Here is a 14641-nt window from a genome sequence, read left to right as displayed (position 1 = left end):
TCTTTCTGGACCTGTAGTATCTTTAATGTCCACACCATGAGACACATCACACAGGGTAGTCTAACACGTCTAAACCTTCTGGACCTCGGGTCTGCGAGATGATGATAATAATAAATAATAATAATAATCTTTATTTGTATAGCACCTTTCATACAAATAATGCAGCTCAATGTTTTTCAACAGAGAATTCACATGCATGTGCGTCACATAAAAATAGACATAGATTAACTGTAAGTATATTATTAATATGAGTTTAGTACTTTTGAAGCTATTGGCGTGGGATTTGGTCTCTGAATGCAACATATACTTATAAATATATATATATATATATATATATATATATATATATATATATATATATATAAGTAATAGCATGCATGGCGAGCTAGATGGATATATGGTCAAGAGTGGCTAGTTAGCCTCTAGCACCTGGGCTAATGGTCAGAACACGCCTTTGAAGTTAGTCTATTTGCACGGTCGCTAAAGCTAAATTAAATACTTGTACGATACTTACGTAACTATCTATATGTCCAATCTCCAGTCCATGTAGCTTAAGTATATCAGGCTTATGAAAACATGCTTTTCCTTCAGAGGTTTATGAATGAAACATGTCAATCACACCAGCAGGTACACGTGTAGCTTCACTGACGGGTCGTTACGCACAACAGACTCGACGCGTGACGCACGTACGTCAACGTAGGGCTGCCAAGTTTGACCAAAAGTTTTGGGCCGTGTCCGAAATGCATACTACCTGCTACTTGCTATATAGTAGGCACTATATAGTAGGCATACTACATACTATATAGTACCTACTATATAGTAGGCGAAATACAGTATGCACAGTTTTGATGTAGCATGCTGCATCTCGCCTACTATATAGCAAGTAGTATGCATTTCGGACACGGCCTTGGAGTGAGATGTTTCACTTTACCCCCCTTTACACACACACACACACACACACACACACACACACACACACACACACACACACACACACACACACCTCTCTCTGCGTGAGACTTGGCAGCCCTGTCAATGTCAAGTACCCTACCAAGTAAAACTGGGTCAAAGTCTTGATTGACAGTTCAATTAAACAGTGCTTGGGAGAATGTGTATCTTTCCTGTAGCCTAACACAGAGAAACCCTGACGCCAGCTTTTTGGAAGAGACAAATGTCTTGATGTGCACATTCTCAAAGGAGGCACTCCGTGACTCCCCAAACACACATTCAATCTCCATCTGAGATTGCCTTTTTTAATGACCAAGACCAAGTAAAAATAAATAAAACTCACATTGGTATTAGCCTGTATTGAACTTTATTTCTATACCAATCCTCACCACAGTGTTGGTTAGGCTACTTTTTATAGCATTGGGTTGTAGGTCTACTCTGTTATACTCTCGTTTGTTGGTGTGTGTGTGTGTGTGTGTGTGTGTGTGTGTGTGTGTGTGTGTGTGTTGCTCGAAGACCTCTACCCTTACACAGTGTGCCAAAATACCCCCACTCACTCGCCTTTCTAGCCTACTTCCAGTAAATAAACATGCCTCCTCATGAACACAGGGAGAACCAACACCACATGACCAAGCTGCTCGACCACCGCCTTCAAAACCCAGCTGAACACACCATCCCACCTCCTGCTCGATGCTTCTTACCACAGAGATCCCACCAGCCATGGAGAACAACCCCGCGTCTGCCCCTGCCTCACCTCACCGCTCCCCGACGGTAGGCAAGGCAGCCAGGAGGGAGCGGCCCCTCGCCCCTAGGGGGTGCCGCCCCAGAGGGCACAAGACAGTTAGACTGGTTCAGACAGAGAAAGAAGGGGCCAAGGTTAGTCCGGAGAGAGAGGAGGTCACGGTGGAGGACGAGAAGGACAGGACAGCGAGGTCTGCTTCTACTGTGGTGGATGTGGACAGTGTGAGAGGTGGAGAGAACGAGGAGTGTGTGGGGCTGCTAGAGACTGCGTGGCAAGAGGAGGGTAAGACTATATATAAAGCCTATATATCAAACACACCTCCTATAGTGTATATATAGACATATTTATACAGATTATATATATTCTGTATTATACTATATGTATATATTTTTTCTACTCTTCCATGTATATACTGTTGTACTACGGAAGAGCATTAGGGCCAACAACTGAGTTTATTATTTTTTTAAGATTCTGAGTTTAAAGTCAGAATTTCTGACTTTAAAGTCAGAATTTCTGACTTTAAAGTCAGAATTTCTGAGAAAAAAATCAGAAATAATTTCTGAGATTAAAGTCAGAATTTCTGAGATTAAAGTCAGAATTTCTGAAAAAAAAAAAAAAGTCAGAAATAACTTTTAAGAAAAAAGTCAGAATTTCTAAACTCAGAAGCTTGAAAAAAAAACTCGGCTGTTGGCCCTAATGCTCTTCCGTAGATGTACAGCCTATTCTTACTCTGATCTATCCCGTACATTCTCACTGCTGAAACGCTCACAAAGCTCCTCTTATGGATCAGGTTAAATCAGGTCTGAATGTAGGTTTTCTCCAGGTGTGAAACCCAGGAACCTCGGGGTGTGTGAGTGGCTGCTCATGGTCCTGGCTCTCGCCCTGGTCATCCTCTTCTTACCCCTCTCCATCTGGTTCTGTGTAAAGGTAAGGATTTTTGTTCGTAGACAAGTTTATAATAATTAGGATTTAGAGAGATTAATACAAATTAATGTTTTTTCATACTGTAGTCACTACTGTATGAAAATGTATGCTTTACAGGGTATTTATTGACAGAATGTATTGATTGACAGAATGTATTGATTGACAGAACGTATTGATTGGCAGAATGTATTGATTGACAGAATGTATCGATTGACAGAATGTATTGATTGACAGAATGTATTGATTGACAGAACGTATTGATTGACAGAACATATTGATTGACAGAAAGTATTGATTGACAGAACATATTGATTGACAGAAAGTATTGATTGACAGAACATATTGATTGACAGAACGTATTGATTGACAGAATATATTGATTGACAGAACATATTGATTCACAGAATGTATTGATTGACAGAACGTATTGATTGACAGAACGTATTGATTGACAGAACGTATTGATTGGCAGGTGGTGAAGGAGTACGAGCGAGCTGTGATCTTCAGGCTGGGTCACCTGCTACGAGGGAGGCCCAGGGGACCAGGTTGAGTCCCTCACAGGGAACACACCCTGAGATAAACACATCCAGGCACACATTCACAAAATATCACAAGACGTAGGTTATAAAACGTTCACCACAGCAGATAAAAAATGTAGGAACTCTTGTTTCTCTCTCTGAAGGTCTACTGTTCTACCTCCCGTTTGTGGATGTCTGTCAGACGGTAGACATCCGGTTAAAGATGCTCAAAGTCCCGCCTCACACGGTACACAACTCCTCTGACAAGCTGCAGAGAAACTCAACAAACAGCACATCAAACATTCACATTCAGTTGTTCTGAGCATAGAAACACAGATTTTACTGATATGACAAGTGAATATGGTTGTTGGCGTGTACAGTAGTGTGTACTAGGTGTATTTGTGTGTGTGTGTGACCAGGTGGTGACCAGGGACATGGTGAGCACAGAGCTGAGCTCCGTGTGTTACTACCGCGTTGAGAACATAGCTCTGTGCTCCACAGCCCTGTCTGGGCTGACCGCCGTGCTGCAGGCTCTGGTCCAGGGGGCAGACAGAGAGGTTCTGGCCCATCACAACTTCACCCACATCCTCCTGGACAGGAAGCGGATAGCTCGGGAGATCCAGGTCCCGTGTGTCTGAATACATGTGCAGTACACACACTTGGCCAGTAGAGGCACTCCATACTCAGGGATATGCAAGTGGATAAACATGTATTATTGTTTAATATAAGTCAATTGTATTTATCTATTCCCAGTACACCACTAAGTTGGTAGTGGTTATTTGGCCATGTGTAAAAGGAACATATAAATGGTGTTAGCCAGTCCTGCGTTTTCTTCTCTGCTTGCAGGTGGCTGTTGATTCTGTGGCTTGTCAGTGGGGGATCAAAGTGGAGAGAGCAGAAATGTAAGTTCAGGATCTCCTTAAAAGCTTTGTAGTCCTTAAGCCCTGTAGTCCGAACATCCTGTAGTTCTAAGATCCTGTAGTCCGAACATCCTGTAGTTCTAAGATCCTGTAGTCCGAACATCCTGTAGTCCAAACATCCTGTAGTTCTAAGATCCTGTAGTCCAAACATTCTGTAGTTCTAAGATCCTGTAGTCCTAAAACCATGTAGTTCTAAGATCCTGTCGTCCTAAAACCATGTAGTTATAAGATCCTGTAGTCCTAAGATCCTATAGTCCTTAAGTCCTGTAGTTCTAACATCCTGTAGTCAGATCCATGGTGAATGTCACTAGCCTGGGTCCAGAGACCTTCCAACCCGCCCACTCCACCAAAGTTGATCTCCTCAACGGAGTCTTAACGAGTTGACAATTCTGTCTGATATCAGGCTAGAAAGTCACCAGTAATCATATAAAAGTGGACGCCATCTTTCCTGTTTGGATTCTGATTCCAGAGAGGACCTTTCTCTCCCTGAGGAGCTGCAGCACAGTCTGGCAGCCGAGTCCGAGGCGAAGAGACAGGCACAGATCAGAGTGAGCTATCAAACCGCTTAGTCCAATACCTTGAATACTAAAAACACCAATCATTTTATGATACATTTAGCAACACATACTGTACATTATTATTAGTTTAGCTTGGTTTGTCATGTCATTTATTCTGAGTATATATAAAATGGCTGCCTTAAGTGTGTAGTGTAGTGTGTGTAGCCCAGACGCTGGTTGGGAAGAGTATCAGCGCCTTCCTGCCCATCTGCAGGTGATCGCGGCTGAGGGAGAGAGGGCCGCCTGTGAGGCGCTGAGGGCCTCCCTAGACTCCCTCACGGGCTGTCCGGCGGCCGTCCATCTCCGCCTCCTCCAGCTCCTCCACACCCTCCCCAGCGAGCGGCCGGCCGTGGTCCTCACCCTGCCCTCGGACCTGCTCTGCCGGCCCCCCGAGCTGAGGCCCCAGACCCCCGACCTGCGGCCCCTGACCCCTGACCAGCACCCCCGGAACACCGAGCTGCGGCCCCTGACCCCCGACCTGCGGCCCCGGAGCCCCCCAGCGGGAGGAGCAGGGGCGGGAGAGCGCCAAACCGACTCTCCCATGATGTAGAACTAAGGATGGAGCATCAAAGGGACCGTTTCTAGAAATTCAGTCTATTTCTGAATATTTATCTAGATATGTCTTATTTTTTAATATTTATCCATTTCTGAATATTTATCTAGATGTATTTTTTTATATTTATCCATTTCTGAATATGTATCTAAATGTCTTATTTCTGAATATGTATCTAGATGTCTTATTTCTGAATATTGATCTAGAAATGTCTTATTTCTGAATATTTATCTAGAAATGTCTTATTTCTGAATATTTAGCTTGTGATTCTCTACCTATTTCCCGTGCTGTAGTTTTCATTGGTCACACTAAAACATCATGGGTGTGTGTGCTCACTTTATCCAATTCTGTTCGTTTCAACCTCCCCCCCATACTGTATTTTATTTAGTTGGTATTTTATTGACAACATTCAAACATCAGCCTTTCGGAAACAATTCACATCTCCCCAATAGCGCAGGAATGTGTTTTCAAATGCAACTCACACCAAGTCAAATTCAGAACAACAAAAATCACTCAGATAAATACTGGCTAATGCGCCGACCTTCCAAACGTCAATACTTCACTCCGTGTTTATTGGACTGTCAAACGCTAAGCCGCCAGACTGTTAGTGAGGTTGTGAGTCAGCCCTCCTCTGTGGATGGATGCTGGTCTGGGATCAGCGTTTCTTGGGCTTGGAGAGTTTAGGACTGGGCTCAGGCTTCGGACCGGCTGGTCTGAGTTCAGGAGTCGACGGCTTCTTTGGAGACTTTGGTGCTGCTGCCACAACCGACCTCTTACTCACTGCAACGTAAGAAGCTGTGTTACTGTCCGCTGTGTCACTCGTACGGTGACGTGCAAGACATGTACAGAGGCATGATAGAGCACATAGGACATGGGTTCCCAAACTGTGAGGCGGGCCTCCCCTCGGGGGCCCCAAAGAAATTCAGGGGAGGCGCGGAGGGATGGTTAGAAAAAAAAGAAGGAAAAACATGTTTTTTTTTAAATATCTATGGTTTTTATGAATGAAATGTGATTTTAAAGGTCAGAAGATCTAAATAAATAATAGGAGAGATGTATACTAAATGTGTGGATAGTGCAGAGAGAGCCTTCCCCCGCAGGCATGAATGTATTGTGCGAAAACGTCATAACGTTAACTAGCAACAGGTGCCACCGAGCTAACTTAGCTGTGTAACGTTATGGGCTAGCTAACGCTGCCTTGCAAAATGGACTAATTTGTGGGGGCGCGGGTGTGTCACTGTTTTCAGAATGGAGGCACACATTGATGGAGTTTGGGAACCCATGACGTAGGAGAACCCTCCATATGAAGTGTTCCTGTTCTGGAGGGTTCCTCGTGTCTCTCCGGAGGGCTGACCTTGGGGCCTCAGGCTGGGTCTCCCCTGCAGCTGTCTCTCCAGGTCCTGGATCTTCTCCAGCGCTGCCTGGAGGGCCTCCTCTGCCTTGAGGGCCCGCACCTCCGCACCCTGGGCCCGCACCTCCACCACACTGACACACACACACACACACACACACACACACACACACACACAGGTTTAATGCCCAAATCAAGGACAAAACGAGCCAGCACTTCCTTTGTGCCAAGATGTATTAAATGATTGAGCAGCTGTTGATGCCTGTTGCAGTGATGATGATGTTGATGCGATGATGTTGGTGAGGATGGTGATGACGATGATGTTGGTGAGGATGGTGATGATGACGATGATGGTGGTTGGTGACATTGCGGTGTTGGTGATGGGTGAACATTTTAATGTTTTATGTATGCTTGACGTGTGCTAAACAAATTCCGCTTAGGGGCAATAAAGGTTTCAATTCATGAATTCACACACACACACACACACACACACACACACACACACAGACATGATATCACACAACTTGACCACAACTTGACCCCTTACAGCAGCTCGTTCTGCAGGACGCCCACGGTGGTGAGGGCGTCGAAGGCTTGGTGAGCGTTGGGCGTTTGTGGACAGACCACCATCTCCTCCGTCTGACCGAACAAACACAAACAAGTGGATCGTTGGAACGTTGCCGTGTGCGTCTGTCTGCCGTGTCACGGCGGTGTTTGCGCTGATCAATAACACGAGCGCTGATCAATAACGCAAAGCGTGTGATACTGTTTTTTGCTTCCCTCTGGAATATGTAGAGGTGGGTCGTATGCCCACCTCCCTTGTTCTCTGTAAAGCGCATTGTGTTGCCTCTGGGTATGAAATGCGCTATACAAATAAAGCTTTGATTGATTGATTGATTGATTGATTGATTGATTGATTGATTGATTGATTGATTGATTGATTGATTGATGGACCTATCAGAGGGCAGGGTCCGTGTCATAAAGTCATTTAAGTCTACGGTGGACAGCGGGTCAAGATGCATAAATCCAGTTGATCTGTCTTTGTAAACGGATGCAACACAAGGCCTGTGTGGAGCTCTGTTTCCCTACTGACCCCCGTCAGCCGCACAGTGCTGGCCCCCAGGGGCCTCTCAACGATGTTGCCATCATGGCCGATCAGCTTCATGATGGAGCCTCCCGGTGGCTCCTCCTCCATGGCCTCCTCTGCACTCAGCGGCTCCCCCTGCTGGACAGTCTATCACGGACACATGTTTATGCTAAACATCACTAACCACATTGTAAGTTGTTCCTTAGAGGGCAATTCATATTAATAACTATCATCTTGATTGCACAGCAGTGTTACATAATGTTGTTGAGTTGTTATGTCAGTGTTATAACTGTTAAACAGAGAGCAGGGGTGTGAACTCACCAGCCGGCTGACCTCTGTGACCTGAACCTGACTCCCAGGCTCCTCCACTCCTTCCAGAACCTCTGGCGAGGCATCAGCATGGACCTGGACACGCAGTCAACACGCCATCACAACACCACAACACCACTGGACACACAGTCAACACGCCATCACAACAACATCACAACACCGCTGGACACGCAGTCAACACGCCATCACAACACGCCAAAACCTGGGGCTGCTTTCTAAGACGGCCTAACACCCACTTAATAAAAAAATAAAACCTCAATCAAGTTATCTTTTTAAAGACAAATAACCATATCGGTGATGTGAGGAGGAGGAGAGTGTAAACAGATCATGTACTCACTAGAGATTCCACGCTGGCCGTCAGGGAGGGAAGGATATCAGTGACGGACGTGGGGACCAAGTTTAAGGTGACACGCAGGTCCACAGGGCTGCCTTTCACATCCGACAACAGGATCTTACAGGCCTCCACCCACTCTCCACATTCCCTCTGAGGGGCAGACACGCATAGGAGTATATCATAATAATAATAATAATAATAATAATAATAATAACAATAATAATAATAATAACAACAACAATAATTGTTTTTATTATTATCATTATTATATTAATAAAGCACTTTTCATTGAGAGACAATTGAGAGTATATATACCCACACACACACACACACACACACACACACACACACACACACACACACACACACACACACAAATACATGTCCAAACACATAGATATACTGTATAGATATTACAGCCTAGATATACTGTAGAGATATTACAGCCTAGATACACTGTAGAGATATTACAGATATAGATATACTGTAGAGATATTACAGATATAGATATACTGTAGAGGTATTACAGATAAAGATACTGTAGAGATATTACAGATATAGATATACTGTGAAGGTATTACAGCAAGCGGGCGGTGAATCCTAGGCGTGGTGGTGGAGGATGCTGGGTGAATACCTGGAGCTTGTTCAGCTCATAGAGCAGCTTCTCACTGAATACCTGGAGCTTGTTCAGCTCATAGAGCAGCTTCTCACTGAATACCTGCAGCTTGTTCAGCTCATAGAGCAGCTTCTCAGTGAATACCTGGAGCTTGTTCAGCTCATAGAGCAGCTTCTCAGTGAATACCTGGAGCTTGTTCAGCTCATAGAGCTGCTTCTCAGTGAATACCTGGAGCTTGTTCAGCTCATAGAGCAGCTTCTCAGTGAATACCTGGAGCTTGTTCAGCTAATAGAGCAGCTTCTCACTGAATAACTGCAGCTTGTTCAGCTCATAGAGCAGCTTCTCAGTGAATACCTGGAGCTTGTTCAGCTCATAGAGCAGCTTCTCAGTGAATACCTGGAGCTTGTTCAGCTCATAGAGCTGCTTCTCAGCGTCGTCTCTGGCCGAGCTCTTCTGGATCTCCTCCTCTACGATAGGCTGACAAGAGCTGCGTGAGAGAAGAACACACACCCAGCGTCATCATGCTTTGACTCAGACCAGATCAGAATGAGGCAGAGTTTCCTAGTTTACTACAGAAGCACACATTTAGTGGGCATACTGTAAGTCCACTTTTTATATCATCCACTGCATTGTGAGTGGAGTGAGTGAGAAAGTGCCGTTTCTATACAGTGAGTGAGTGAGTGAGTGAGTGAGTGAGTGAGTGAGTGAGTGAGTGAGTGAGTGAGTGAGTGAGTGAGTGAGTGGCTGGTTGGTTGGTTGGTTGGTTGACTGACTGACTGACTGACTGACTGACTGACTGACTGACTGACTGACTGACTGACTGACTGACTGACTGGCAGTGTTGCAATCCCAGATAGCAAGCGGATCTGGGCCGTATACAGGCCAGATCTGGCCCTTGTGGCTTAGTTCCGGCCCATATACGGCCCAGAATTATTACACATCCGCTTGCTATCTGGGATTGGTTTTTAGGGCCTAGGCTTGCCTTACCTGGTGATATACTTGGAGAAGTAGTTGAGTTTCTGCGCCAGGCTCTTGGCGTCGTGCTCCAGCTTGTCCAGGGAGACGTCCATGCGGGCGGTGACCCCGGGACCGGGCAGGGGCGCGGGCTCCTGGTCGTCACAGTGGTCCGGAACCATCTGGAGCAGCAGGTCCACCATCCAGCGGGTCAGAGCTGTGTGGATGGTGCTCACCTGACACAGAGAGACCAGCGCGGTCAGAGAGACCATCACGGTTAGAGAGACCATCGCGGTTAGAGAGACCATCACGGTTAGAGAGACCATCACGGTCAGAGAGACCATCACGGTCAGAGAGACCATCACGGTTAGAGAGACCATCACGGTTAGAGAGACCATCACGGTTAGAGAGACCATCACGGTTAGAGAGACCATCACGGTTAGAGAGACCATCGAGGTTAGAGAGACCATCACGGCGAGAAGTAGTACATTGACTACCTACGTTAAATGCAATTAAATGGTAAATGGACTGCACTTATATAGCGCTTTTCCACCTTAGCGGCACTCAAAGCGCTTTACAATGGCCTCTCATTCACCCATTCACACACACATTCACACACCAATGGCGGCAGCTGCCATGCAAGGTGCTAACCTGCTCATTGGGAGCAATTTGTGGTTAGGTGTCTTGCTCAAGGACACTTCGACATGTGGACAGTCGGAGCTGGGATTCGAACCACTGACCCTTCGATCATTGAACGACCCGCTCTACCAACTGAGCTACAGCCGCCCATTATTGTAAGTGGCTTTGGATAAAAGCGTCCGCTAAATGACTGTAATATAATTTATAGTCCACAGTACCTCCTCACAGATCCTCCGGTTCTCACAGTCAAAGAAGTTGTCCTGCGTGGAGACGAACTCCTGCATCGTGTTGAACACAGCGTCCATCTCCACCCTACGATGGACACAGAGGGAAAAGGAGGGAACTACATCATATTTATTCATTTATAATTATGGGGCAATAAAGGTTTCAATTCAATTCAATAATGATAATAATCTCATATTACAGTGATAGTTATTCTAATGGTACCATGTACATGGAAATGCTTAGCTTAGCTGCGCCCAATGGGCAGAACTGGACCCATGATGCAGTGCAGGATGAAACCATCAAGGAACAAACAGGTAGAATAGTAACAAGCTAAATACAGTATTTTGGTTGATTCAGATGCATTATGGGTAACAGCATGGATTTTCCCTCAGACTCATCTCACAGTCTAATATGACACCTGTTGGCTAACGTAGCCTGGGATACCGGCGGATATAAAAGCCCGGCGTCTCTCCGCGCCGGTCTCACCTGACGTGTGGTTTGTGCGTGACCCTGTCGCCCTCCGGCTGGGTGCTGTCCACGCGCTGCAGGGCGTCCTCCGCCAGCGCGGCCCAGACGCCCAACGCCTTCTCCAGCTTCAGGCGGTCGCAGTGGGGCAGCGCCTCCGACCGGCCGGTCAGCGCCTTCAGCCTGGTGGCCCAGAACTCCATCAGCCCCACCAGGGACATCAGCTGCTTGTGAATCCCTGCAGGTGGGACACGGGAGTGGTCAGAGGGACGTTACCTGCTACGGTGTGAGGGTCCTTCACGCTACTAGAACATCAGGATCTAGATGGTTCCTGTTAATGAAATCTCAAGTCATCACCCATGCGTTCACTCCAAAAATAGTTTTTCTGTTTTCCTACTTCACTGTTGTTCTAACTTTGTAGTTCGTTCTCATAGATCAGTCTTTTAAAACTACAAATTCTTCCTGTGTGACATCACTTCCCTGTCCTCTTCATCCTGAAACTATGTCACTTCCTTTTTCACGTTATAAACTATCTACCCCGTCCTCAAGTGAACTCACTCAGCCCGGATCCACTTCCTGTGCTAGAGTCCGACTCTGCAGAATCGTAACAGAATAAAACTATTGTCTTTGTTTAAAACCAGCTTGACCGACCACTCAGCGTGTTCTTTGAAATCTAAACTAAACCAAGTAAGATTTTCATTTACACTAGCTATTGTTTAGAAATCACTTGATCCGTGTCTATGACCGCAGCTGGAGGCGGGGCCTCACCACTCTCCCCGTTGACGCGTGTGCCCAGCTGTCTGTGGAGCTCGGACACGGCGGCGCCCAGCGCCTGCATGTCCTCCTGGCCTCTAGGGGGCTCTCCGTCCGGCGCCGGGTGTCTCCTGAAGAGCTGCAGGGCCACGTCCTGCCACTCCTCCTGCAGCCGGACCAGCAGCGTCAGCCTCTCCTGACAGCAGAGAAGCTCCTCCCCTCCGTAGCGCTCGCACTGCACCGCCAGCTCCTGAGGAGCGAGGGACACCGGACAGCTCTCAATACAACACTTACTACACCTTACAACTCTCAATACAACACTTACACCTTACAGCTCTTAATACAACACTTACTACACCTGACAGCTCTCAATACAACACTTACTACACCTGACAGCTCTTAATACAACACTTACACCTGACAGCTCTTAATACAACACTTACTACACCTGACAGCTCTCAATACAACAGTAACACCTTACAGCTCTCAATACAACACTTACTACACCTTACAGCTCTTAATACAACACTTACTACACCTTACAGCTCTTAATACAACACTTACTACACCTTACAGCTCTTTATACAACACTTACTACACCTTACAGCTCTTAATACAACACTTACTACACCTTACAGCTCTTTATACAACACTTACTACACCTGACAGCTCTTAATACAACACTTACTACACCTGACAGCTCTTAATACAACACTTACACCTAACAGCTCTTTATACAACAGTTACTACACCTTTCAGCTCTTAATACAACAGTTACTACACCTTTCAGCTCTTAATACAACAGTAACACCTGACAGCTCTTAATACAGTACTTACACCTTTCAGCTCTCAATACAACAGTTACTACACCTTACAGCTCTCAATACAATACTTACTACACCTGACAACTCTTAATACAACAGTTACTACACCTTACAGCTCTCAATACAATACTTACTACACCTGACAGCTCTCAATACAACACTTACACCTGACAGCCCTCAATACAACACTTACACCTTACAGCTCTCAGTACAACAGTTACTACATCTGACAGCTCTTAATACAATACTTATAATATATTATATAATATAGTATATCTTTAAAAAAAATATGCAAATAAAAGTGTAGAATTGTTTTCCTTACATTGGACCACTGTTTCAAATCAGCATAAATCTCTTCTTCTGATTTTTTGTCAAATTTTGAATCCGCGCTCCTTGGAGAAGAGAACAATTAAACTGTGACACAAAGTTGTTTGAAACAGTTGAGTGTGAGGTTATGGCACATTAAAAGTGCCCCTCCATGACAGATGAACTAAAATACACTCCCACAATCATTTATCATCTCCAGGTCTATGCATAAAGGAGGCTCAATCAATGTTAAGTATAAGGTCTTAAAGCAGAAGAAAAGGGAAAATGCATGTTTAGCCCTGTTTTAAGGTTACTTATGATCATATACAATGGTTCGGATCAAAACGTTGACAAAACTAGCACTTTTGAGAAAGTCTGATAATTGCTCTACCACCGTTTTGGTCATACAATGGATGTGGATGGGCACCTTGAAAAATCATTCTGTATAACAACTATCACTTTCTCAAAAGTGCTAGTTTTGTCAACGTTTTGATCTGAACCATTGTATATGATCATAAGTAACCTTAAAACAGGGCTAAACATGCATTTTCCCTTTACTACTCCTTTAAGGATATCTGAAGGTGGTTATTTGGTGTACGTACTTATTGTTGATACTACAGAAGGAGTGCCACTTGGCGACGCCCGTCTGGACACCCCTGATGTTCTCACTCTGCCCGCGCTCCGCCTCTCTGAGGCCCCGCATGAAGCTGGTCAGCTGCTCCTTCCACCGGTCAGTCAGCTGCATGACCTGGCTCAGGTCCTCACCGTCCTACTCACCCCCACACAACACACCACACACACCAACACACACCACAACACACAACACGGTTACTCTAGCTGCATGACCTGGCTCAGGTCCTCACCGTCCTACTCACCACAACACAACACACACCACACACACCAACACAACACACACCAACACACAACACGGTTACTCTAGCTGCATGACCTGGCTCAGGTCCTCACAGTCCTACTCATCACCACACAACACACACCAACACACACCAACACACACCAACACACAACACCACAACACACACAACACGGTTACTCTAGCTGCATGACCTGGCTCAGGTCCTCACAGTCCTACTCACCACCACACAACACACCACCCAAACACACCACACCACACACCACCCAAACACACCACACCACACACCACCCAAACACACCACACCACACACCACACCACACACCACCCAAACACACCACAACACACACTACAACACACACCAACACACAACACTGTTACTCTAGCTGCATGACCTGGCTCAGGTCCTCACCGTCCTACTCACCACCACACAACACAACACAACACACACCAACACACACCAACACACACACCAACACACACCAACACACACCAACACACACCACACAACACACACCAACACACACCAACACACACCAACACACACCACACAACACAACACACACCAACACACACCAACACACACACCAACACACACACCAACACACACCAACACACACACCAACACACACCACACAACACACACCAACACACACCAACACACACCACACCACACACACCAACACACACCAACACACACCACACAACACAACACACACCAACACAC

At 45.8% G+C, this 14641-nt stretch overlaps 2 protein-coding genes across 2 annotated transcripts in view; one reads left to right on the top strand and one right to left on the bottom strand.

Moving 5' to 3' along the window:
• Nucleotides 1-1638: 1638 nt before the first annotated feature.
• On the top strand, nt 1639-5159 carry nphs2 (NPHS2 stomatin family member, podocin; the record flags this gene model as incomplete). The annotated part of the gene is made up of 8 exons (XM_084459135.1): nt 1639-1972; nt 2514-2617; nt 3087-3159; nt 3297-3379; nt 3552-3755; nt 3979-4034; nt 4522-4600; nt 4824-5159. The coding sequence occupies 8 exons, from the start codon at nt 1639-1641 to the stop codon at nt 5157-5159; spliced, it is 1269 nt and encodes a 422-aa protein (XP_084315261.1).
• A 658-nt stretch (nt 5160-5817) lies between these two features.
• The window catches only part of axdnd1 (axonemal dynein light chain domain containing 1), a gene marked incomplete at both ends in the record, with an annotated part of 17190 nt that continues 8366 nt past the window's right edge, over nt 5818-14641 (bottom strand). The window contains 13 exons of the mRNA XM_084459134.1: nt 5818-5942; nt 6514-6644; nt 7058-7149; nt 7604-7744; nt 7919-8002; nt 8265-8411; nt 9274-9364; nt 9865-10067; nt 10689-10782; nt 11182-11398; nt 11929-12163; nt 13060-13129; nt 13646-13812. Coding sequence (XP_084315260.1) covers nt 5818-5942; nt 6514-6644; nt 7058-7149; nt 7604-7744; nt 7919-8002; nt 8265-8411; nt 9274-9364; nt 9865-10067; nt 10689-10782; nt 11182-11398; nt 11929-12163; nt 13060-13129; nt 13646-13812 — 1797 coding nt within the window. The remainder of the gene's footprint in view (nt 5943-6513; nt 6645-7057; nt 7150-7603; nt 7745-7918; nt 8003-8264; nt 8412-9273; nt 9365-9864; nt 10068-10688; nt 10783-11181; nt 11399-11928; nt 12164-13059; nt 13130-13645; nt 13813-14641) is intronic.

This window comes from Borostomias antarcticus (genome assembly GCF_949987555.1).
Source record: "Borostomias antarcticus genome assembly, chromosome: 26".
Lineage (NCBI taxonomy): Eukaryota > Metazoa > Chordata > Actinopteri > Stomiiformes > Stomiidae > Borostomias > Borostomias antarcticus.
The sequence above is the reverse complement of the archived record's forward strand: the minus strand, read 5'-3'. Positions and strand labels throughout refer to the sequence as shown.